Below are 24,167 nucleotides of genomic sequence, written 5' to 3'. Positions count from 1 at the left end.
CAATAATATTTTTAATTCCCAATAACCAGATAACGGAAAGTTCACAAATACCCCCAGTGTATGAAGTCATCAACAACTCCATACAATCTCTCCCTAAAACGTTCATCTAAATCAAACGCCACATCAAATCCTTGTTCTATCTGAGGGGCTCTGTCAGTGCTTCCGAAAATGAAAGGCAAACACAATATAAATATTACCAACCCATAGTCTAATTTATTTCTGAAATCTTTCTCAAATTGCTCTTTAGAATATACCTCTCTGGCCTCTATATTGAATTTTCTCAAAAACATTTCAAAACTGCTATAATACAACGTCTTAAGATCATCCATATGGTTTCTACGAAAATGCTGGTCCGTCCCTAAAAAAATGAGCTTCAAAATGTCCAAAACTGGACTGCCAGGACTTGCTAACTGATAGTCTATAAGAATCACATCAGATGGTTCATTATTCTGAAACAAACAAATAAGTAATTCAAGGGACAATAGGGGAACGATAAAGGCATAGTAAATAATATAAATGCTGTGTTAAAGGTGTCGGACTGGCCGACTCGTGATCCGAGGAAAAATCCTCGCCGCCGCTGGACTATTGTGGACGCTGGACTATAATACAAGCATGATTTTAACTCGCCACGAGCGACTAATTGGATTATTTGATATACAAATTACAAAAATATTATTTCAATTTAAAAAAGATAAATGACATCAGCTACATCAAAAATAATTGCAAATTACATCATTTTTAAAAACCGAAATTCACTTTTTTGTAATAACTTACGGCCGTAACTACACAACTACGAACATAGACTCTAATCTATTCACTATAACAGACAATAATACACTTATCTAAAGAGTTGTTACTACACACACCAAAACTTTTTGTTTGTAACTTTTTAAATTAATATGTACCTACAACTATAATACTTACAGTTTCTTTAACCAATACGTTATTGGGCCTAAAATCTCCATGAATTACGCAAACAGCTTCATGTGGTAACATTTTTAAATTATTAAAATAATTTTCAATCAATTTTTGATAATTTTTATCCAGTTTACATTTTACTTTTTCTTCTAAGCTTTCCTTAGCTATGTCAAAGCTTTTCCTTACATAATCTTCAAAATTTGCGTTTATATTATCCACCGATTTGAGTGTTACAATATTTTTTTCAAAATATATAGGATCTTCCTTTCGAATAATGAAGGACATGGCATGTAGTTTTGCAATTTGTTCAATGGCCAATTCTGCAAATTTAATCGGTATTACATCAAATCTATCATATGTTTTGTAGCCCATGTGAGAAACGTCTTCTAAAATTATTAGTTCGTCATTAGACGTACTAAATCCTTTCACTGTTTTAAATCTTTCTCCGTGTGTAATGTTGTATTTATCTTGAATTTTCTCAAAAACATTAAACAACTCTTTATAGAAAAAACCTTCTCTTTGGTAAACATTTGAAACGTTGATGAATGTAGTATATTCCTCAGGTGCACATGGAATGTTTTTGAGAAATAATTTTAGTTCTTTGTCTCTGCCATCTTTGGTTTTTCCATTTATGGTCACCCTTTGCAGTGATCCTAAATAATTACCTCCATAGGTTTCAAATCCTTTTACAACCACTCTGTAAGACGTCAATTCTTCTTTGTCTATTATATTTTTGATGCTTTGACGTGCCGTTGAATTTAATTCTTCAACTAACAGTTGTATGTCGTCACCTTCGCACTTATTATTGGTCGACATAAGGATTTTATTGTACGTTCCTTTTTGAGGTGGTGACATGTAAACTGAAAGACTGTATAAATCTTAATGTACCTATTTGTTGTCTTCAAATCCAAATTCTTTATGCTATTTGTCACGTTCTTTGTTAAGCAAATCGTTTCTTTGTAAATGTTAATTTTATTTGAGTATTTTTATACAGAGATGCCATTTAGAATTTATTGGTTTGTATGCATGAACAATGAACATGCGTCTTTGTAATATACTGGGTGTTTTGTATTTATATCATGTCGGTATTTACATTCATTTGCATCATTTACTAGAGGTGCACTGTTAATGTCCAATGATTTTTTTGTTTTTTCATTTACGGTCACCGTTTTTCAATTTCCCAAATTAACTTCCCCCGTCAGTTAAATGAGTTTTGACATTTAGCAATGAAAATCTTTAATTTGAGTTTCATATCCAACCATAACTTACCTGGCTAGACTGTCATGTTTAATATTATAAAAAGGAAGGATTTGTATGTTTGGTACTAATAAACTAAAAATTACTGTACTGATCTGAAAAATTCTTTCACCATTAGAATCCTATTTTTCTTGTTTATCTTTAAATGAATGCTCAGAACGTATGTTCCTTGAGGAAACCCTACATCCCTGGATCAGATACAATAGAAACATAACCCTCCTTCTGGCGCAGTCGGGTAAAAAGTATATAATTATGCCACTACATAATTTTATAATTAATAAGATTTGTGTCAAAGTACTATTTATTGAAAAAAGAAAATAATGCTACTAGACGATTAAAATAAATAGGTATTTCTACCTACAGTCACATTGAAGTGATTGAAAAAAATTATCTTATTTTTGACCCCACCCAAAAATAAGTAAAGAAATTATTTAATGTACTATTAAAATATTTTTATTGAAAAGTAAACATGTGTTGTATCTTTATCAACATTGAATAGAAAATATTCTTACATACATTTTAATGTACCTACATAAAACGACAGAAGTGGACAATGTAACTAATTTATAAAATAGTCAAGTGCCATGGGCGGTAATCATTTATCATCAGGTTAGCTCCATTTACCGTCTGCTCGTTTGACTCCCGTCCCATAAAAAAATAAAAATAAAAAGTGTCCAAACCATTCAAGCTACGTGTTTAGTTACGCTCTAATCCTTGTCAACATTGGCTGTGCTCTAAGCAACGGCACAGGCCTTACAGCGCTGGCCTGGCCTTCATCACCAAGATGGCTTTTCACTCCATCTCCATGGACTATTAACTATCCACGAACGGAGAGAACTAGGCGAGCTACCGTAAGTCTCACCACAGAATAAGTAATAGTNATACTCCTGGGCAGGTTATAGGATACTTAGGAATTCCCACGGGAACGGGCATTAGCGGGAAAATCCTTTTGTATGAAAAATCTAAACCGCTTAAGTTAGACGCTTGAAATTTGGCATGTAGGTACCTTAGTAAACTTAGAGCTTAGTTACAAAAAGGAATTCCCGAAATTCTCACGGAAACGGGAATAAGACGGAAAATCCTTTTGTATGAAAAATCTAAACCGCTTAAGTTAGACGCTTGAAATTTAGCATGCAGGTACCTTAGTAAACTTAAAGCTTAGTTATAACAGGATATTGCAAAATTCCTACGGGAACGGGATTTAGCGGGAAAAAACATTTGTATGATAAAATCTAAGCCACGTAAGATAGACGCTTGAAATTTGGCATGCAGGTACCTTAGTAAATTCAAAGCTTAGTTACAACAGGATATTGCAAAATTCTCACGGGAACGGGAGTTAGCGGGAAAAAACATTTCTATGAAAAAATCTAAACCGCGTAAGATAGATGAAGGGGGTAAAACGGGATCCACGCGTACGAAGTCGCGGGCGGCCGCTAGTAAAAAAATAAAAATAAAAAGTGTCCAAACCATTCAAGCTACGTGTTTAGTTACGCTCTAAGCCTTGTCAACATTGGCTGTGCTCTAAGCAACGCTTCGGCACAGGTCTTACAGCGCTGGCCTTGCCTTCATCACCAAGATGGCTTTTCACTCAATATCCATGGATTATTAACTATCCACGAATGGAGAGAACTAGGCGAGCTACCGCAACCTAGAATCTCTTGACACGTAATGAATGAAGAAAGCGAAATTCGGGTATTTATATTGACCGTGTCAAAAACTTCTACACCGCGGTTCAGGTGTTCTCTAATTTAGTAGTAAATCGATCACTGCTTCTACGTATTAATCACTAAAATTTAAGCCTCATTTAACAGTAATTTTTTGGTAACATACTTTTTTAAATCACTGTCCTTAAATACTTAATTTTTACAATTAAGGATTCCTCTATTGCTCGACTGAGTAACGCCATCTGTGTGCAATATAATAAACTACGAGTACATTATTCACAGTCTTTAATCCTGGGCGCTAGGGTCTGGTAGTTTTGTACTTACTGATATAAAGAAAGCTATTGAAAACAGATACGAGTAATCATATTTATGATCATAGTTTAAAAATAAAACAATGAATGATTACAATGTCAATACGACGGGCGTCAAGCTAAATACTGCGGCGTCTTATGCAATTGCATTTAATTATTTTAAATTAAATAGGCACAGTTTTGCAACAACATTGCTTTATATTTATGCGCTCTAGTCAAACCGAGTACGTACGGTTCTATAATTTTTCACATTGCAGTTCTAATCTAAGTTTATTTACAAGTACCCCCACTGTATAAATTCCTCAATAATACCATGTAATCTGTCTTTATAACGCTCATCCATATTCATTGACAAAGCATCCATGCCCTTTTCCAACTGTGGAACGTCATCTTCGTTCGTAAAAATAAATTGCATAAATACTAAAAAACACATCAATCCAAATTCCAATTTGTCACTAAAGTCTTGCTGGAATTGCTTTTTGGAATACACCATTTCGGCTGCGATATCGAACTTGCTCAAAAATTTTTCGAAAGTACTATAGTAGAATTCCTTGAGATCTTCCAAGTGATGTTTACGGAATTCCCGATCACTCCCTAAGAAAATGAAGTACATTAAGTCCGTGACGGGATTGGCAAAGCATGCTAGCTGGTAGTCTACAGGAATAACCTCAGAGGGCTGTCCGTCCTGAAAGAAACAGATAAAGTAAAATAACATGTACTGATACATGTGAAGTTACATTATTTATCTGTGAAATACTTACAACTTCTTTAACCAATACATTGTTCGTCCTGTAATCTGTATGTGTCACACAAACGGCTTCATCTGGTGAGATGACAAAGTATGTCGAGTATTTTTTAAGCATTTTTGGGAAAAAGTTATCCAGTTTTATTTTAGCGTCTTCATCTAAAGTCTCCTTTGCTTTGTCAAAGCATTTTCTTAAGAAAACTTCAAATTCAAAGTTATCAAGCTGATATAAAGAACTCATAGTTTTTACATTTTCTTCAAAGTATTTTGGGTTTTCATTTCGAATAATAAAAGACATTGCATGTAGTTTGGCAAGTTGTTCGATGGCCAACTCTGCAAATTTTATGGACATTACGTCAAATCTGTCTAATGTTTTGTAGCCCAAATGAGAAACATCTTCCAAAATAATTACCTCTTCATTTGTTTCGCTGTATCCCTTAACAATTTTTAGTCTTTCTTCTTTTGGAATGTTGTATTTATCTTCAATTTTCTCAAAAAATTTAAACAACTCTCTGTAGAAGAATCCTTCTCTTTGGTATGCCTTCGAAACATTAAAAACTGTAAAATCTTTTTGGGAAGGCTGAAAATTTTTAAGAAATAGTCTCAGTTCTTGATCTTTTCCGTCTTCATTTTTTCCCGAAATCGTCACAGATTGTAATAATCCAAAATAATTTCCTCCGTTGGTTGATAAATCTCTTACATTCACTTTGTATGACGTAAATCCCTCCTTTTCAATTATAGTTTTGATGCTTTGCCTTACAGTTGAATTCAATTCTTTAACTAAGAATATGTCTTGATAACCACACTGACAAATCGACATTTTAATTTTATTTTTAATTCAGTTGTACAAATCTCCTGAAGGGAAAGACTACTTTTGGGTCTTACTGTTTTATGTCTTTGGTCTGTATAAAAAGTAAATTAAGCGTCATTGCACGCACTTATAATTTTCTTCTTTATCTTATCGAGTTATTATTTAATATGATTACTTTTGTTGGTTTACTTAAACAATACAGTTTACACTAGGTATACCTTGGTTGGTCCCAATGTAAATAACTATTTTTTTATGATTACCTACTGAATGGCATGGTTTTGACGCCAGTCATGCCTAATGGGCGAAAACCAAGCAAAAATGCAAGTCATTATGATATTATCTAAAAAATAAAAGTACTTTAAATTCATTAAAATTTTAAACGCATATTGTTTAGTTAAGTTAACTGTCTGTCATAAAATTAATGATCTAGACATCTTACTATCTTAGTCTTATCAGAGCATGCTAGTAAAATGGCGCCATACTGTGTAAAAACAAGTGTAGTACGTACTAGTTTAATGCCTACATGAGATAAGAACAAACTATTTCTTAAAACTTTTTTAGCTTTACATCTCAAACAAAAATTTTAATAACTAAAAAATCTAATTGCCTAAAATCGAACTTGAAGCTCGGAAAGCGTCGTTGGGTTCGATTCTCACCTTTGTCAATTTGATTTTTAGTCAAACTTATGGTTAGTTCATGGATGTTCCAATATGTACCTAATTTAATTGTTGATGATATTGTTATGGAAAGTTATGGTTAGAGATCCTTGACATAATTATAATGGATTACCCCGATTGTGATATGCATAAACCAAAATGATTTTTGTGCAAATCGTTTAAGCAAATAATTAGTGACTTGGTGTACAGGTCCTCCCACTTATGACAAGTGACGGAGCACCGGGGTCTTTTAAGTTGGTATGCCTCGTCCTTCTGACTTGGTGAGCCCCACATAACAGGTAGGTAGGATTCAACGCATTTTTCCCCGTAAAAAAGGTCAAACTTCATTCATCACCTGAACACATTCAGGGACTGCGTAGTCAATGCGAAAAAACGCTCAACGGTTGGAATGTGCAGGTGTCAAAATGTCCATACGGACCGGTTGTTAGTGTGGCAGAAAGTATNTGTGAAGTTACATTATTTATCTGTGAAATACTTACAACTTCTTTAACCAATACATTGTTCGTCCTGTAATCTGTATGTGTCACACAAACGGCTTCATCTGGTGAGATGACAAAGTATGTCGAGTATTTTTTAAGCATTTTTGGGAAAAAGTTATCCAGTTTTATTTTAGCGTCTTCATCTAAAGTCTCCTTTGCTTTGTCAAAGCATTTTCTTAAGAAAACTTCAAATTCAAAGTTATCAAGCTGATATAAAGAACTCATAGTTTTTACATTTTCTTCAAAGTATTTTAGGTTTTCATTTCTAATAATAAAAGACATTGCATGTAGTTTGGCAAGTTGTTCGATGGCCAACTCTGCAAATTTTATGGACATTACGTCAAATCTGTCTAATGTTTTGTAGCCCAAATGAGAAACATCTTCCAAAATAATTACCTCTTCATTTGTTTCGCTGTATCCCTTAACAATTTTTAGTCTTTCTTCTTTTGGAATGTTGTATTTATCTTCAATTTTCTCAAAAAATTTAAACAACTCTCTGTAGAAAAACCCTTCTCTTTGGTATGCCTTTGAAACATTAAAAACTGTAAAATCTTTTTGGGAAGGCTGAAAATTTTTAAGAAATAGTCTCAGTTCTTGATCTTTTCCGTCTTCATTTTTTCCCGAAATCGTCACAGCTTGTAATAATCCAAAATAATTTCCTCCGTTGGTTGATAAATCTCTTACATTCACTTTGTATGACGTAAATCCCTCCTTTTCAATTATATTTTTGATGCTTTGCCTTACAGTTGAATTCAATTCTTTAACTAAGAATATGTCTTCATAACCACACTGACAAATCGACATTTTAATTTTATTTTTTAATTCAGTTGTACAAAAATCTCCTGAAGGGAAAGACTACCTTTTGCCTTACTGTTTAATGTCTTTTGTCTGTTTAAAAGGTAAATTTAGCATCACCACACGTACACTTTCTTCTTTATCTTATCGAGATATTATTTAATATGATTACTTTTGTTGGTTTACTTAAACAATACAGTTTACACTAAGTATGTACCTTGGTTTATCCCAATGCAAATAACTGCAAATAATGCATGGTTTTTTTGCCAGTTATGCCTATGGGCGAAAACCAAACAAAAATGCAAGTCATATGATATTATCTAAAAAATGTTATATGTAGGTACTTTAAGTTAATATAAACGCGCATTGTTTAGTTAAGTTAACTGTCTGTCATAAAATTAATGATCTAGACATTTTAACTGTCTTAGTGTTATCAGAAAAAAATACATACGAGTAAAATGGCGCCATACTGTGCAAAAACAAGTGTAGTATGTACTAGTTTAATGCCTACTTCAGATAAGAACAAACTATTTAGCAAATAATTACTTATTTGTACTGCTGTGTTTTACGTGTATGTCAAAAAATAATTATAATAACTGACAAATCTAATTGCCTAAAATCGAATCTGAGGTGGAATTGTGTAAAGCAATCGTAATCATTTGACAGTTCATAACGTACGATTATTCTGTCAAACGCTTTGTTTAACTGACTTTATCGTACGTTATGAACTGTCAATTGATTACGATTGCTTTACACAATTCCTCAATTGTTTATTAATATAATCTGAGGTGGAATTGTGTAAAGCAATCGTTATGATTTGACAGTTCATAACGTACGATTATAGTGTCAAACGCTTTGTTTAAAAAACTGACTTTATCGTACGTTATGAACTGTCAAATGATTACGATTGCTTTACACAATTCGACCTCAGGACTTTGATTAAATACTTAATACCAGGCAGAAATAGTCCGAGAATCAAGTGTCATTCCAACGTGATTCAATAAGGTAGTGTGAAAAATGTAGGCGCTAGTGCAGTTAGTTGATACTTTTGGCTGATTTTAGCTTTAGTGACAACCACTCTTGAAATTTTATGTTTCATGCTAGTTTCGAAGATACTCAGTTTTGTGCTTGTCTTTTAATAAAAACTTTTTAAAAAGAAGCTCGCATTTTACCCAAACACATTGCAAGTTTAATAATAAGCTTGTAACAATAAAAAGATGCTGCCAGAATATTTTTAATTAACACGCACAGGGACTGAAATTCACTGCCTGCTGCTGTCTTTTCCGAGCATTATATTCCGGGTCTCTTCAGGGTATGAGTGAATAGGCACTTATAAGGCAGGTATGTACCATTCTAGACTGCATCTCACCTAACATCAGATGTGATTGCAGTTAAATACCTGCTTTGTGCTGCATAAAAAAAACATGGCTGCACCTGTTGCACGCTACATCATTACGGAAAGCTTGTATTACTGAATTCCCCATTAAAGAGTAGGGTCCCAGTAAAGAAATAAAGAGTTAGATACGGGACTATTCCCATTATAATATAATATCTTTAATGAAAATCGTTACGAATCTACTTACTTTTAAATGCAAATTACTAAAAATATATTATTATAAAGCAATTCCGTGTGTTTTACAAAAACGAAAATAATCTAAAATAAGAATAAAAATAATATAAAACAATGTACATAAGTAAATAGAAAACGAAAGATGACGCACGACGAAAACCGGTTAGCACTCAAGGTCGAGTAAGATAATTTGGGTATTAAAAGAAATACTCTAGAATTCTCTCTTACTTGATAGGTTATCATTGTCAACAAGTTTAGTATCTAATTTATTCGTCACACCGTGTACATTTATTATTTGAGATGGAACATTAAAGGCTAGTTCCCTTGGAAATCCAGTTATGCAAAATGTCGTGTGTGACACTTACGCTGGGTTGCACCATTTTACTTTAACTTTGACAAACGTCAAAAATCTGTCAAACTCCATACAAAAAACACTGGTTATTGTCAAACTAAACTCAAAGTTATCGAATTACAAAGTACGGATCAGTTTTTTTCCCGAAAAACTGCTAACAAAACGTCCTGTTAACATTAATATTAAATTAAGCTTCATAGGAAACTCAAAGGCAAGGTCCCGTAAACAGAAGTAGCGGCAGAAATCGTGTATTCTACGGAAATATTGGAGCAATAAAACCGACGAATCACATCTAGATCCATTGAGCAGACCCTAGGCATTATTTCGGGGGGTGTGAACAAAATCCTAGATTAACATCTTAGACTGGGTTGCACCATTTTACTTTAACTTTAACAAAAGTCATAAATCTGTCAAACTCCATACAAAAACCACCGGTTATCGTTAAAGTTAGGTGGTGCAACCTCAGCCTTAGAGTCCGGACTCCTTAATGTCATTTTAAGTGGCGAAAAATTTTCGGCTTCTTACAAAAAAGTGATTATGTACTTAGTGATCAATAGTGGCATACTTAAGTGGATTTAAAGTTGATTTAGACGAAAGAAACTCTGTATATGTAGAGCAAGCTAGCAAGTATTTTGAAAAGATGTATACTAAAATAGCACTAAATATTTTATGTTAAATACTTTTTTATACCTCAAAACTTGTCGAGTGACACGTATGACCTCCCCAACCCTAGAGGGTTGTGTAGGTATTTGCTATAAGTAATTTATTGTTTAATGAAACTAAGAAACAATTTATTTCATTGTAGCAATAATGATTAAATATCGAGTATTCATTTTGCTTGTGTTATCTTAAATAATGTAGCTGATTTAAATACCCAAGTACCTGCAGTATCTAACAAACTATGACTCTCACAAATTGAATGCAAGCTTGATAAAAAGTGACAATTGAGAGCAGAGGTTAATTTACTTTATAATAACACATAATAACCTTACTACGATCATATTGCCCGTGGATACGCTCGCTTGGTTTTTAATAATTCCTAAAACTATTACCTACTTTAATGATGGACAAGTTAAATTTGACTGACAGTACAACTTTTGTGAGTAATTTGTGTGGTTATCCGTACGCCATCAAGAAGTTATCAAGAACTGCACTTAATTTATCATACCTAAGCACTAGTACCTAAAACTAACAAAATCTTAAATCTAAAATATTGATACGAACCTGCTATAGTTCGTTCGCGTTTAGAATACATTGTCCGCCGTTAATATTTAGGACAAACTTTTGATTTTAAGCTTATAAGACAGTGAATTTTATTAATTCATTGATCTTTTAAAATATAAATTGTTTGAATTTTAACACCTCTGTGAATACACCTTTATCCTGCAGTTGCACTGATGATTCACTGCACCGTACGAACTATAAAGGATAATGATAGAATATTCTATTTTATTCTCATTTATTCACAAATATCCCCACTGTATAAAGTCATCAACAACACCATGCAGCCTGTCCTTATAGCACTCATCCAAGTTGAATGCAAGATTTTCGATTACTGATAACTCCGGGACATCATCAGTGCGTGCGAAAAGAAAAGGCATTACTATTATAAACATTATCAGTCCAAAGTCCAATTTTTCTCTAAAATCATCCTCAAATTGCTTCTTAGTGTACATTTCTTTAGCCTCGATACCGAATTTGCTCAAAAAGCTTTCAAATGTACAGTAGTACAAGTCCTTGAGATTCTCCATGTGGTTTTTACGAAATTCCTGATCAGTTCCCAAGAAAATGAAGTATATAATATCAACGACTGGGCAGCCGAAACAAGCCAGTTGATAGTCGACAGGAACTACCTTGACTGCTTCTCCATCCTAAAAATAAAAAACATTGAAATAGCTAAAATTGATATTTTAGTCAATACCTTTCGTTCCTAAACGCACCAATAATTAGTAGTTGGACGTCACATTTCATAAATAAAAACATTTTCAAAGCTTACTTTAACTAATCTAATTCATACATACATAATATACAGGAAAATTAAAACAATTTTTTATTTGGGTCTTGGAATGGTGCATTGAATTGCAAAACATCATGCTCGAATATAAATGCATAAACAAGAACTACAAAAATGTTGTTGTTGTTATTTTCAAAATACTTACAATTTCTTGAAACATAATATTGTTTGCCCGAAAATCTAGATGCGTCATGCAAACGGCTTCATCTGGTTCGACAACCATACATTGCTCGGTTTTTTTCATTACTTTTGGAAAAAAAAATGCAAGTTTCAATTTTGCAGTTTCATCTAAAGTTTTCTTTGCTTTGTCAAATGATCTTCTCAAATGAATTTTAAATTGTTCATTTGCTTTAAACACTGACCGTAATGGTTTTATATTGTTCTCAAAATATTTTGGATTTTCATTCTGGATAACGAATGATATGGCATGAAATTTGGCAAGTTCTTTGATGGCCAATTCTGCAAATTTCAGAGAAACAACTTTGAATCTGTCGCCTGTTTTATAACCCTTGTATGAAACATCTTCCAAAATAATCACCTCATCATTTGACTCGCTGTATCCTTTCACGGTGTTGAATCTTTCTTCCACGGGTATGTTGTATTTATCTTCAATTTTTTCAAAATATTTAAACAACTCTCTGTAGATAAACCCTTCTCTTTGATAAGCCTCCGAGGCATTGACGATTGTAAACTCTTTTTCTATGTGAATAATATTTTTCAGAAAGAGCCTCAATTCCTTGCTTTCGCCATCTTCAGTTTTTCCAGTTATGGTCACCGTTTGCAATGTTCCTAAATAATTTCCTCCGTTAGTTGTTAGATCTTTGACACTCACTACGTACGATATGAGTTTTTCCTTGTCGATAATACTTTTAACGCTTTGTTGGACAATGGAATTTAACTCTTTAACGGATAATATATCGTCCTTATCGCACTGACTACTGGCCAGCATATTGATTTTATTTGTATAAACTCGCGTTGTGTAAGTCTTGTTCACTGCAAGACTGACTTATTTATATCTTCTGTTGTTCTACAACTGACCAAACAAGCTTAAGATCTTTTCACATTCATCACCTTTTATCTTAATGCGACAATGCAATACCTATTACTTAAAATGACTGTTTATTTAAATTACAAAAATACACGTTGATAAAATGCAACTCAGTGATCACGCGTCACTACATTTATTATAAAACTGTAAACTGTAAGGTAATTGCACTGCTAAATTGACATTTTGTTATTGTTCTGAACGACGCTTTATTTGTTTTAATTAAATGAATTGTTAGTTTGTGCTGCCTTCTGGCAGTGGAGCGTTGCAGTAGGTAAGTAGTTTTTTCCATGTAGGTCTATGTACTACGAACAGACACGAAATGACGATAAACCGTCACTGTCGAAAGGGCGCGTAATCCCGGTCGTGCGTTGGTACCCGCTGAAAACCAGCTTCGTGACTTGACGACTTGTGTCATGTCACGATTTTTGCTGAGCATGCTACAATAAAATTAATTATCTATGCACCTAAATTTTATATGCTGAATAAAGTAATTCTATTCCATTCTAATTTTTATAAATATTCTATCAATAACTATACCTAATATGCTAAGATCATAATTTATTACCGTCGTTTTAACCTGACACCGTCCACTGCTGGTCCAATGCTTTACGGATTTCCACAACAACCTTCACCAGATCGTCGGTCCTCCTAGTGAGAGGCCTGCCTACACTACGTTTTCCGGTTTATTGACGCCACTCTAAATCTTTCTGCCTGGCAAAGGCTATCAGCTATACGGGATAATATTATGTGTCCCACCCACTGCCAGTTCAGAAATTCTGCAGATTTGATAGGCTGCAGAATTCGATTGGTCCCTTTGATTCTCTTAAGGATCTCCTTATTTTAAAGTTCATAGCAAACTTATCAACTCGGAAAGGGATCAACACCGTATTGCCTATCGCGCGCTGTGACTGAGTGGCGTTTACGTTACGGTTCGGATAAGTATGCGTTGCAGTATGAAGTTTCATCCAAAGAATACTGACCGCCTCGAGATGATACGGTTACGAGTCGATCCCTCTCCGAGTTGATAAATGTGCGACGACTTTTAATTCGATCATAAAGGGAAACTCCAGGCGTATGTCACCCATGATCTTGAGACTTCATATGAGGCCCACCGTTAAGGGAACACTTCTCAGTGCTATACCATAATTATGTTGATCATGAAAGCAATATTAAATTTTACTGACTGGGAAATAATCTAATTAAAACCTAAAGAAGCATTTATTTTGATTAGAATAGATATTTTTAATTAAAACAAAAAAAAGTGTGTACAAAGAAAAAATAAGGTGACACTTTCGCAAAATAAAAGCTTGTGTATGTTTAAGAACACAGACGAGAAAATAAGAATGTAGTTTTAGAAGGCACAGTTAACACTCAAAGTGACAAACAAAAAAAGTGTATAGTGTATTATTAACTGCCGAGTAATTTTAATAAAAGACTATTTCAATGTGTTCTTATTTATTCACAAATAGCCCCACTGTATAAAGTCATCAATAACACCATGCAATCTGTCCTTGTAACGTTCATCAAGATTTAAAGCAATGTTTTCGATACCGTTCCCCAAATCAGGGATATCTCCAGGAATCGTGAAAATAAAAGGCATTACAGACATAAAAGATATCAATCCATACTCCAAATTCTCTCTAAAATCATCCTCGAATTGCTTTTTAGTATACATTTCATTCGCGTCGATACCAAATTTACCCAAAAAGCTTTCAAAAGTACAGTAGTACAAGTCCTTGAGGTCCTGCATGTGGTTTTTACGAAATTCCTGATCTGTTCCCAAGAAAATGAAGTATAAAAAATCATTGACTGGACAACCGAAACAAGCAATTTGATAGTCGACCGGAATTACTTTGACAGCCTCTCCATCCTGAAAGAAAAATTAAAATAAAATTGACAGTGAAAAAATAGCATCTGATGCCAAAATTCCTTGAATTATGCTCCATCAACGACATCTACTCGTAAGCACTTACAATTTCTTTCACCAATATGTTGTCTGGCCGATAATCTGTATGCGTTATGCAAATGGCTTCCTCTGGTTCAACAACTATATATTTGTGGAATGTGTCGATCATTTTTGGAACAATTTTTTCGAGTTTCAATTTTGCAGTTTCATCTAAAGTTTCCTTTGCTTTGTCAAATGTTCTCCTCAAATGAGTTTTAAGTTGTTCATTTATTTTAAATAACGACCGTAATGATTTCATATTGTTCTCAAAATATTTTGGATTTTCATTCCGGATAATGAATGACATGGCATGAAATTTGGCAAGTTCTTTGATGGACAATTCTGCAAATTTCAAAGAAACTACTTTGAATCTGTCGCCTGTTTTATAACCCTTACATGAAACATCTTCCAAAATAATCACCTCATCATTTGTCTCGCTGTATCCTTTCACGGTGTTCAATCTTTCTTCCACTGGTATGTTGTATTTATCTTCAATTTTTTCGAAATAATTGAACACCTCTCTGTAGAAAAACCCTTCTCTTTGGTATGCTTCCAAAGTATCAACAATTGCGAACTGATCTTCTATATGCATAATATTTTTAAGAAATAGTCTTAATTCTTTGTTTTCACCACCTTCCGTTTTTCCAGTTATAGCCACCGTTTGCAATGTTCCTAAGTAATTTCCTCCGTTAGTTGTTTGATTTTTGATATTTGCAATGTATTCCGTGAATCTTTCTTTGTCAATTATATTTTTGACACTTTGGCGTACAGTGGATTTTAATTCTTTAACAGACAATATGTCATCACTCTCATATTGTTCAGTGGTTATCATTTTGAATTAACTAAAACTCGCGTTGCGTTGTTCAATACAAGACTCAGACTCAGATAACTGCCTTTTTATGATCTCAGCCATACCTTATATCAACTAAATATGTTTAGGTACCTTTTAACTTTTATCTTGATACTAGCTTTCCGCCCGCGGCTTCGCCCGCGTGGATTTTTGTCTGTCACAGAAAAACTTTATCGCGCGCGTCCCTGTTTCAAAAACCGGGATAAAAACTATCCTATGTTCTTTCCCGGGACTCAAACTATCTCTATGCCAAATTTCATCAAAATCGGTTGCGAGGTTTAAGCGGGAAAGCGTAACAGACAGACAGACAGACAGACAGACAAAGTTACTTTCGCATTTATAATATTAGTTGGGATTATAATGATAGTAACATTATTTGTTCTAACATTACAGATTTATTTATTTATTTATTTTAATTACACAGGTTTATACCTTATTACGTAATTAAATAGTTAGGTAACAACAAACATAATAACAACACCTTAAAGATTAAAGAGAACACTGCTCACAAAAGGATNTCAGATAACTGCCTTTTTATGATCTCAGTCATACCTTATATCAACTAAATATGTTTACGTACCTTTTAACTTTTATCTTGATATTAAAATGATAGTAACATTATCTAATGAGAATATTTATTTGTTCTAAAATTACAGATAATAATATGCAGTGACAGACAAACACTTCTACACGTAACATAACATTCGGAGATCCTGGCCTTGCCAGTCATTATTAAAGCACTGTTCTGTTTTATAATTGTTTACATACTACAATTAAGTTGAATCTACCTATTCATTATCAACCGACTTCAAAAAAAGGAGGAGGTTCTCAATTCGACCCGTATGTTTTTTTTTTTCTATGTTTGTTACGCGATAACTCCGCCAATTATGAACCGATTTGAACAAATCTTTTTTCTGCATATAGGTAATACCTCAAGGGTGGTCCCATTTAAATTTAATAATAGAAAAAACAACCCCCAAGGGTGGAAAATTGGGGATGAACTTTTTTATACGCAATATCTCCGCCGATTATAAATCAATTTGAACGATTATTTTTTTGTTAAATAGGTATTATCAAAAGGGTGGTTTCATGCGAATTTGAAGAAAATATTTCACCCCCAAGGGTGGAAAATTGGGGATGAACTTTTTTATACGCAATATTTTCAATTTTTAGTTTTTTTTTGTGTTCACGCATTTGAAGTCGGTTTTATTTTTTTAAAAAGTTAATTATTTTATACATAAGTTTTTTAGAATAGTAGAAGTAGTCCCAGTTTTTTGATACGTATGGCCCGGTCCGTGAGCACGTAGAATTTTGTCCAATGACCCCTAGCTACCCATCCTTATCGCTCGCGCGTAATTATATTGCTGTCGCAACTGTGCGACTGGCACCCGCAGTGAGTGTGCGAGCGCGACAGCAACATAATTACGCGCGAGCAATAAGGATGGGTAGCTTGGGGTCATTGGACAAAATTCTACGTGCTCACGGACCAGACTATAGTTTTTATCTACATATTTTCTAAATATTAAATTTAGTATGCCTACATCCAGGCCCTTCCTGCTACCTTTATGAGGTCGTCTGTCCACCTTGTGGGTGGACGTCCACTCAGCGCTTTCCTTCTGCTCCAGAATCTTGCTGCCCCATTGGCCGTCAGTTCTGAATATTATGTGCCCTACCCATTGCTACTTCAGCTTGCTACGAGTAATTCAGGTGATAAGTGATATTAGGTACTTAATCACGAAATCGATCTATCTGTCATCAAGTTATCTGCTGATGTCTACTCTGATTATATGAGCTGTCTTTTAAGGCTTTTAANGCTTTAAATTTATCACGTATCACCTTGCCATTATCCTCATAATATACCTCCTAAAGAATAGAAATAACCAGAGCCTTGGACCAATGTGACATTAAAGGAGTAAATAGGTATTCCTTAGTAATAGAGTTACATGATGAAAATCATCTCCTTATGTACAGACCTTAATTTAGTGTTCACTATGCAAGTCATCTGAGAGCATAATTATTGTGTACGAGTTTATCGCATCTCATCTATACCTACATAATATTATAAAACTGAAGAGTTTGTTTGTTTGTTTGAACGCGCTAATCTCAGATAATACTAAATTAAAAGTTCCGATAAAAATAAATATTTTTGTATTGGATAGCACATTTATCGAGGAAGGTTTTAGGCTTTAACATAAACCCACAGCCAAAAGGGGCGGAGCAGTAAATAAAAATGTTGCAAAAACGGGAAATATTATTCAAACTATTTTCAAGCGTACGAAGTCGCGGGCACAGCTAGTCATTTATAAGCAAGAGTACATGAACAGTAGATACGTACAGCTACAATTGGGTTTTGTTTGCCTACTTGTGACAATGCCTACTGTCTTATAACCATCTCCTTATCTACTACCACGTAAAAAATAAAAGGAGAAAAATATTTTTTATCTTAAACCAACCTTTAATAGTATAAATAACGTAAGGTTGTATTAACAATACATTGTTGTTGCAAATTTGCTTCTTTTACAACTACATTAGATGGCATAGTGTTTAGCATGACGTGCTGTCGTATATCTTGGATAAGATCATTAATCATCTATGCTTGTTCTAATCACCCAGCTGCATTGCCACCAGAGGGATTTAAACCTGCGACCACAGCTACCGTCGAACGTTTGTAGTTTGTAGTACCTAGGTACTGATGAGTAGGTATAATTATATCATTTAAATGTTTTTCGATCTTTGGATGAAAAAAAAATGACGAAATAAAAAAAAAAAAGAAAACTTAAAACCTGATAATTTAGTACCTGATTTATATTAATGTGCAGCTAATGTATTTACGTAGCTGTGCTATTTTTAAGTTAAGGGTGTGTATTTCAATCGTTACCTACACCTTTTCGGTATTATTACGATAATATTTATCTACTGATGTTATTGTTAAAAGGTTTTGCAAATAGAAATCCATTAAATCAGACGTAAACTCGCAACATCGCGCACGCGGGCTGCACGCGTTGGTTTGGTCTAAACTTTACTAACTCACAACTACCTAACCTTTGTTTGTCACCTGTCATCCGCTTTGCATTGGAGGGAAGTCGAACCTTAACTTCGAACTCTGCCTGTGTTTTTCTGATTAATTTCGTTGCGGGTCTAATGACACGTTAACTTTTCCCCTGACCTTCACTGGTTGGGTTTTCATTGGCGGTCAAGCTGTAGATCCTGGCTACATAGGAGTTGCAGCGGTGGGTACGAGAGGTGGGAATAGTCCCGTAACTCACAAGCTAGCTATTATTATGGAAAAAGACACAGATGTGTAAGCCTTGGTTAGATATTGAAATTTTTTGTGGAGTTGTATCATTGTGGTGTGTTTAGTACTAAAAGTGTGTGCCTCTCTTAACTTTTTATCTCAAAATTAATGTAGATCAATCTAGGTAATAGATAGAGTAGAATAGGACTAGATAATCTAGGTACAATTCATAAACAACAATTTACAACATTTTACTTTACTTTGTTGTTACAGCATAAGTAAGTAGGTATTTAGACTGTTAAACATTCATTCTATAAATAACAGGATAAAGTAAAGTAAAGTAATGATAATTTTAATGAGCTAATAAGTGGAACTAAGACAAACAAAAGAAAACAAGAAAAAGAAGATAAAAATAAACAAAAAACTGTAAATAACCAGTTTAATTACAAATATCCCCATTGTATAAAGTCATCGACGACTCCATGCAAACAGTTTTTATACCGCTCATCCATTTTCAACGTCAAACTTGCAAGTCCGTTCTGTAGCTCAGGAAGTTGGTCTGTCCTCGCGAAAAGAAAAGGCATGAATTGTATGAAACACATCAAACCAAAGTCCAGTTTCTCTTTAAAATCATCTTCGAATTGCCTCTTCGAATACACAACAGACGCACTGATACCAAAATCACTTAAAAAGCTTTCAAAAGTGCCATAGTACAACTCTTTAAGATCCTCCATGTGATCCTTCCGAAACTTCTGATCGGTCCCCAAGAAGATGAAGAATATGAGATCTGTGACTGGGTTGCCGTAGTATGCGAATTGAAAGTCAATAATCATTACACTTGAGGGTTCTCCGTTCTGAAATAGAGTAGAATTTAGATGTTGGGTCAGATCCAAGGAACGTGGGTTCGATCCCCTCTGCGCCACTGGATTTTTTTGGCAAGCTCACTCGTAACACTAGCATATTTAGCTCACCACGTGAGGTTAATGGGACTATTAGTAATTGTTTGTACTTTTACATCACTAATATTTAAAAAACTTAAATTCAATCTGAACTGACTTTATCAGTGGGGTTCTAAATCAGACTTTCTTTAGAGTGTCAGTCAGTAAAGAAACAAGTGCGTGTCGGACTCACGCACAAAGGGTTCCGTACCATTGATTTATGAAATTAAAATTATTATTTTTTTAATTTTAGTTATTTGTATGAAAGATTACGCGGTAATAAGCGGTTTACGATTGACGAGGTATTAAAAAAAAACTACTTACTAGATCTCGTTCAAAACAATTTTCGTTGGTAGTTTTTATAGTAATGTAAATCATAATGTTTTTTTTAGATTTTTCATTTTCTTATTTTAGAAGTTAGAAGGGGGGGGCAACTTTTTTCCACTTTGGAAGCGTCTGTCACGCAAACTATTCGGTTTAGAAAAAAAGTATTTTAGAAACCTCGATATCATTTTTGAAGACCTATCCAATAGATACCCCACACGTATGTGTTTGATGAAAAAAAAATTTTGAGTTTCAGTTCTAAGTATGGGGAGCCCCCAATATTTATATTATTTTCACAGAATACATCTACTTACCAAGTTTCAACAGTATAGCTCTTATAGTTTCGGAAAAAAATGGCTGTGATATACGGACGGACAGACGGACGGACAGACAGACATGACGAAAGGGTTCCGTTTTTTGCCATTTGGCTACGGAACCCTAAAAAGTAATTATAATACTTACAGTTTCTTTCAGTAACAAATTATTTGGCTGAAAATCTCCATGAGTTATACACACAGCTTCTTCTGGTGCTATTTTAATGTAATTTGAGTACTTTTCTACCATTTTTGGACAAAAATCACGCAGTTTAGCTTTCGCATCACCTTCCAATGTTTCCATAGCTTTGTTGCAAGTATTCCTTAAGTGATTTTCAAATTCACTGTTAATATTAAACAGCGTGTTTAAGGATTTAATTTTGTTTTCAAAATATTTTGGATACTCCTTTCTTATAATAAACGACATGGCGTGTAGTTTGGCAAGTTGCTCGAAAGCCAATTCTGCAATTTTTTTCGTCATCACACCAAATCTGTTGTACGCTTTATAACCCATTTTGGAAACATCATCCAGAATTATCACTTCACTGTTTGTTTCGCTGTACCCCTTGACTGTATTTAGTCTTTTTTCTTGTGGGATGTTGTATTTATCTTCAATTGTTTCAAAGATCTTGAACAGCTCTTTATAGCAAAAGCCTTCTTTTAGATATGCTTCTGAAACGTTGAGCACAGAAAGTCGTCCTACTTCATTTATGATGTTTTTCAGAAACAGATGTAGTTCCTTGTCGCCATCTTTAGTTTTTCCACTTACAGTTACAGTTTGTAATGTTCCAAGATAATTTGCTCCATTTGTTGTAACATCTTTCACATTCACTGTATAAGTTACGAAGCCTTCTTTGTTAATAATTTGTTTGATGTTTTGTCGCACCACTGGATTCAATTCCTTAATTAATAATAGGTCGTCTTTATCGCACTGAACAATAGGCGGCATATTGATTTGATTTTTAAATACGCATGCAACATGTGCATGCGCAAAACCTAAAATCAACCGAAGATTTTTAAAGTTAGCAGCACTTTATATGCAATTAGCCAGGCTAACCTACATTTTTTTCTGCTATAAGCTTGCAAAATGCTGAATGCCTTCACATGCCTATTATTTTACCTGATTAGGACATTTTTAATATTGATCATTTTAGTACGAGTACATCCAGTTTGATACGTCATGGCCCTAATATGTTTTGATTTTTAACCTTCTTTCGACTTCCAACATAATATTATTTGCATTAAGATAAGCGCTCAATAATAAGTATTTTGCTATACATAGGGTTTGCATTATGTAAATAAATTTATAATTAATATGAAAAAAGGTTTAATTAATATCCCACTGAATTAACTAGAAATTCAGACCCTAACCAGAAATAAATTCCGCTCTATTCTTAATATTATTATATTGTGATCAGTCCAATCAACTATTTTTATCGATTTTAATAAGTTTCGTTTAACTATTATTTAGTAAATGTTTAGCATAAGGTGACACCCTGATAAATGATAAAAAACTCAAATAGAAATTAATATACATTACCTCAAGTTCAAATCTAATTTTTAATTTTATTTTTGCATCTTAACTGCGTATTGCAAGCAAATATCATTTATTTATAATAGTTTCAACTCCATTAAGTCCACTGCTGAACAAAGGCCTTCTGATTTGATCACATAGCGAAACTCGCTCCATCGCCCTTTGGGTGGCCTTTGAATAAGAGAAAACTTCTTTCTCTCTTTCACTTCTTCACGAACAAGAAATGAGAAAATACCTAGTCAATTTTAGGCACAGGCACAGGCAATATTGAAATTGACTAAGTTATAAAACTATAATATTGTATACTATAATTAAATTAACCGCAGAGTAATTTTAATAAAAGTCTATTGCAATGTGTTCTTATTTATTCACAAATACCCCCACTGTATAAAGTCATCAATAACACCATGTAATCTGTCCTTGTAACGTTCATCAAGAATTAAAGAAATGTTTTCGATACCGTTTTCCAATTCAGGGATATCTTCAGGAATCGTGAAAATAAAAGGCATTACAGTCACAAAAGATATCAAGCCATATTCCATTTTTTCTCTAAAATCGTCCTCGAATTGCTTTCTACTGTACATTTTATTCGCGTCGATACCAAATTTTCTCAAAAAGCTTTCAAAAGTACAGTAGTACAAGTCCTTGAGGTCCTCCATGTGGTGTTTACGAAATTCCTGATCAGTTCCCGTGAAAATGAAATATAAAAAATCAATGACTGGACAGCTGAAACAAGCAGCTTGGTAGTCGACCGGAATTACTTTGACAGCCTCTCCATCCTGAAAGAAAAATTAAAATAAAAGGGACGGCTGAAAAAGTATCAAATTATTTTTTTGATTCATGCTCCATTAACAAATAAGAAATGTTTTTTTTTTAATAATAGTTAAGACTTTCTAAGTACTTACAATTTCTTTCACCAATATATTGTCCGGCCGAAAATATGCATGCGTTATGCAAATAGCTTCATCTGGTTCAACAACCATATATTTCTGGAATTTTCCAATCATTTTTGGAACAAATTTTTCGAGTTTCAATTTTGCAGTTTCATCTAAAGTTTCCATTGCTTTTTCACATGTTCTCCTCAAATGAGTTTCAAGTTGTTCGTTGAATTTAAGCAAAGGCCGTAATGATTTTATATTGTTCTCAAAATATTTTGGATTTTCATTCCGGATAATGAATGACATGGCATGAAATTTGGCAAGTTCTTTGATGGCCAATTCTGCAAATTTCAAAGAAACTACTTTGAATCTGTCGCCTGTTTTATAACCCTTACATGAAACATCTTCCAAAATAATCACCTCATCATTTGTCTCGCTGTATCCTTTCACGGTGTTCAATCGTTCTTCCACGGGTATGTTGTATTTATCTTCAATTTTTTCGAAATAATTGAACACCTCTCTGTAGAAAAACCCTTCTCTTTGGTATGCTTCCAAAGTATCAACAATTGCGAACTGATCTTCTATATGCATAATATTTTTAAGAAATAGTCTTAATTCTTTGTTTTCACCACCTTCCGTTTTTCCAGTTATAGCCACCGTTTGCAATGTTCCTAAGTAATTTCCTCCGTTAGTTGTTTGATTTTTGATATTTGCAATGTATTCCGTGAATCTTTCTTTGTCAATTATATTTTTGACACTTTGGCGTACAGTGGATTTTAATTCTTTAACAGACAATATGTCATCACTCTCATATTGTTCAGTGGTTATCATTTTGAATTAACTAAAACTCGCGTTGCGTTGTTCAATACAAGACTCAGACTCAGATAACTGCCTTTTTATGATCTCAGCCATACCTTATATCAACTAAATATGTTTAGGTACCTTTTAACTTTTATCTTGATACTAGCTTTCCGCCCGCGGCTTCGCCCGCGTGGAATTTTGTCTGTCACAGAAAAACTTTATCGCGCGCGTCCCTGTTTCAAAAACCGGGATAAAAACTATCCTATGTTCTTTCCCGGGACTCAAACTATCTCTATGCCAAATTTCATCAAAATCGGTTGCGAGGTTTAAGCGGGAAAGCGTAACAGACAGACAGACAGACAGACAGACAAAGTTACTTTCGCATTTATAATATTAGTTGGGATTATAATGATAGTAACATTATTTGTTCTAACATTACCTATTTATTTATTTATTTATTTTAATTACACAGGTTTATACCTTATTACGTAATTAAATAGTTAGGTAACAACAAACATAATAACAACACCTTAAAGATTAAAGAGAACACTGCTCACAAAAGGATTGACAGATAATAATATGCAGTGACAGACAAACACTTCTACACGTAACATAACATTCGGAGATCCTAGCCTTGCCAGTCATCATTAAAGCAATGTTCTGTTTTATTATAATTGTTTACATACTACAATTAAGGTGAAATAGTG

At 33.8% G+C, this 24,167-nt stretch overlaps 4 protein-coding genes across 4 annotated transcripts; all 4 read right to left on the bottom strand.

The window, feature by feature from the left end:
• Positions 1-6: 6 nt before the first annotated feature.
• On the bottom strand, positions 7-13,849 carry LOC114363694 (uncharacterized). Its single transcript, XM_028319492.1, has 7 exons — positions 11,739-13,849; positions 11,046-11,450; positions 7,259-7,426; positions 4,912-5,730; positions 4,427-4,835; positions 925-1,778; positions 7-449 (listed from the first exon to the last, which is right to left on the bottom strand). Exons 1-7 carry the CDS (start codon positions 12,540-12,542, stop codon positions 42-44), a joined length of 3,867 nt encoding a protein of 1,288 aa, XP_028175293.1. The 5' UTR covers positions 12,543-13,849; the 3' UTR covers positions 7-41.
• A 230-nt stretch (positions 13,850-14,079) lies between these two features.
• On the bottom strand, positions 14,080-15,489 carry LOC114363684 (uncharacterized). Its single transcript, XM_028319482.1, has 2 exons — positions 14,615-15,489; positions 14,080-14,511 (listed from the first exon to the last, which is right to left on the bottom strand). The coding sequence occupies exons 1-2, from the start codon at positions 15,416-15,418 to the stop codon at positions 14,101-14,103; spliced, it is 1,215 nt and encodes a 404-aa protein (XP_028175283.1). The 5' UTR covers positions 15,419-15,489; the 3' UTR covers positions 14,080-14,100.
• Positions 15,490-19,059: 3,570 nt separating this feature from the next.
• LOC114363687 (uncharacterized) lies at positions 19,060-21,446 on the bottom strand. Its single transcript, XM_028319485.1, has 2 exons — positions 20,396-21,446; positions 19,060-19,525 (listed from the first exon to the last, which is right to left on the bottom strand). Exons 1-2 carry the CDS (start codon positions 21,194-21,196, stop codon positions 19,115-19,117), a joined length of 1,212 nt encoding a protein of 403 aa, XP_028175286.1. The 5' UTR covers positions 21,197-21,446; the 3' UTR covers positions 19,060-19,114.
• Positions 21,447-21,831: 385 nt separating this feature from the next.
• On the bottom strand, positions 21,832-23,561 carry LOC114363685 (uncharacterized). Its single transcript, XM_028319483.1, has 2 exons — positions 22,687-23,561; positions 21,832-22,560 (listed from the first exon to the last, which is right to left on the bottom strand). Exons 1-2 carry the CDS (start codon positions 23,488-23,490, stop codon positions 22,150-22,152), a joined length of 1,215 nt encoding a protein of 404 aa, XP_028175284.1. The 5' UTR covers positions 23,491-23,561; the 3' UTR covers positions 21,832-22,149.
• Positions 23,562-24,167: the final 606 nt, after the last annotated feature.

The sequence above is a fragment of the Ostrinia furnacalis genome, unplaced genomic scaffold (genome assembly GCF_004193835.3).
Source record: "Ostrinia furnacalis isolate ACB-3 unplaced genomic scaffold, ASM419383v2 OfSCF7233, whole genome shotgun sequence".
In the NCBI taxonomy this organism is placed as follows: Eukaryota; Metazoa; Arthropoda; class Insecta; order Lepidoptera; family Crambidae; genus Ostrinia; species Ostrinia furnacalis.
Note: the sequence above shows the minus strand (reverse complement) of the source record. Positions and strands in the feature narration are given on the sequence as shown.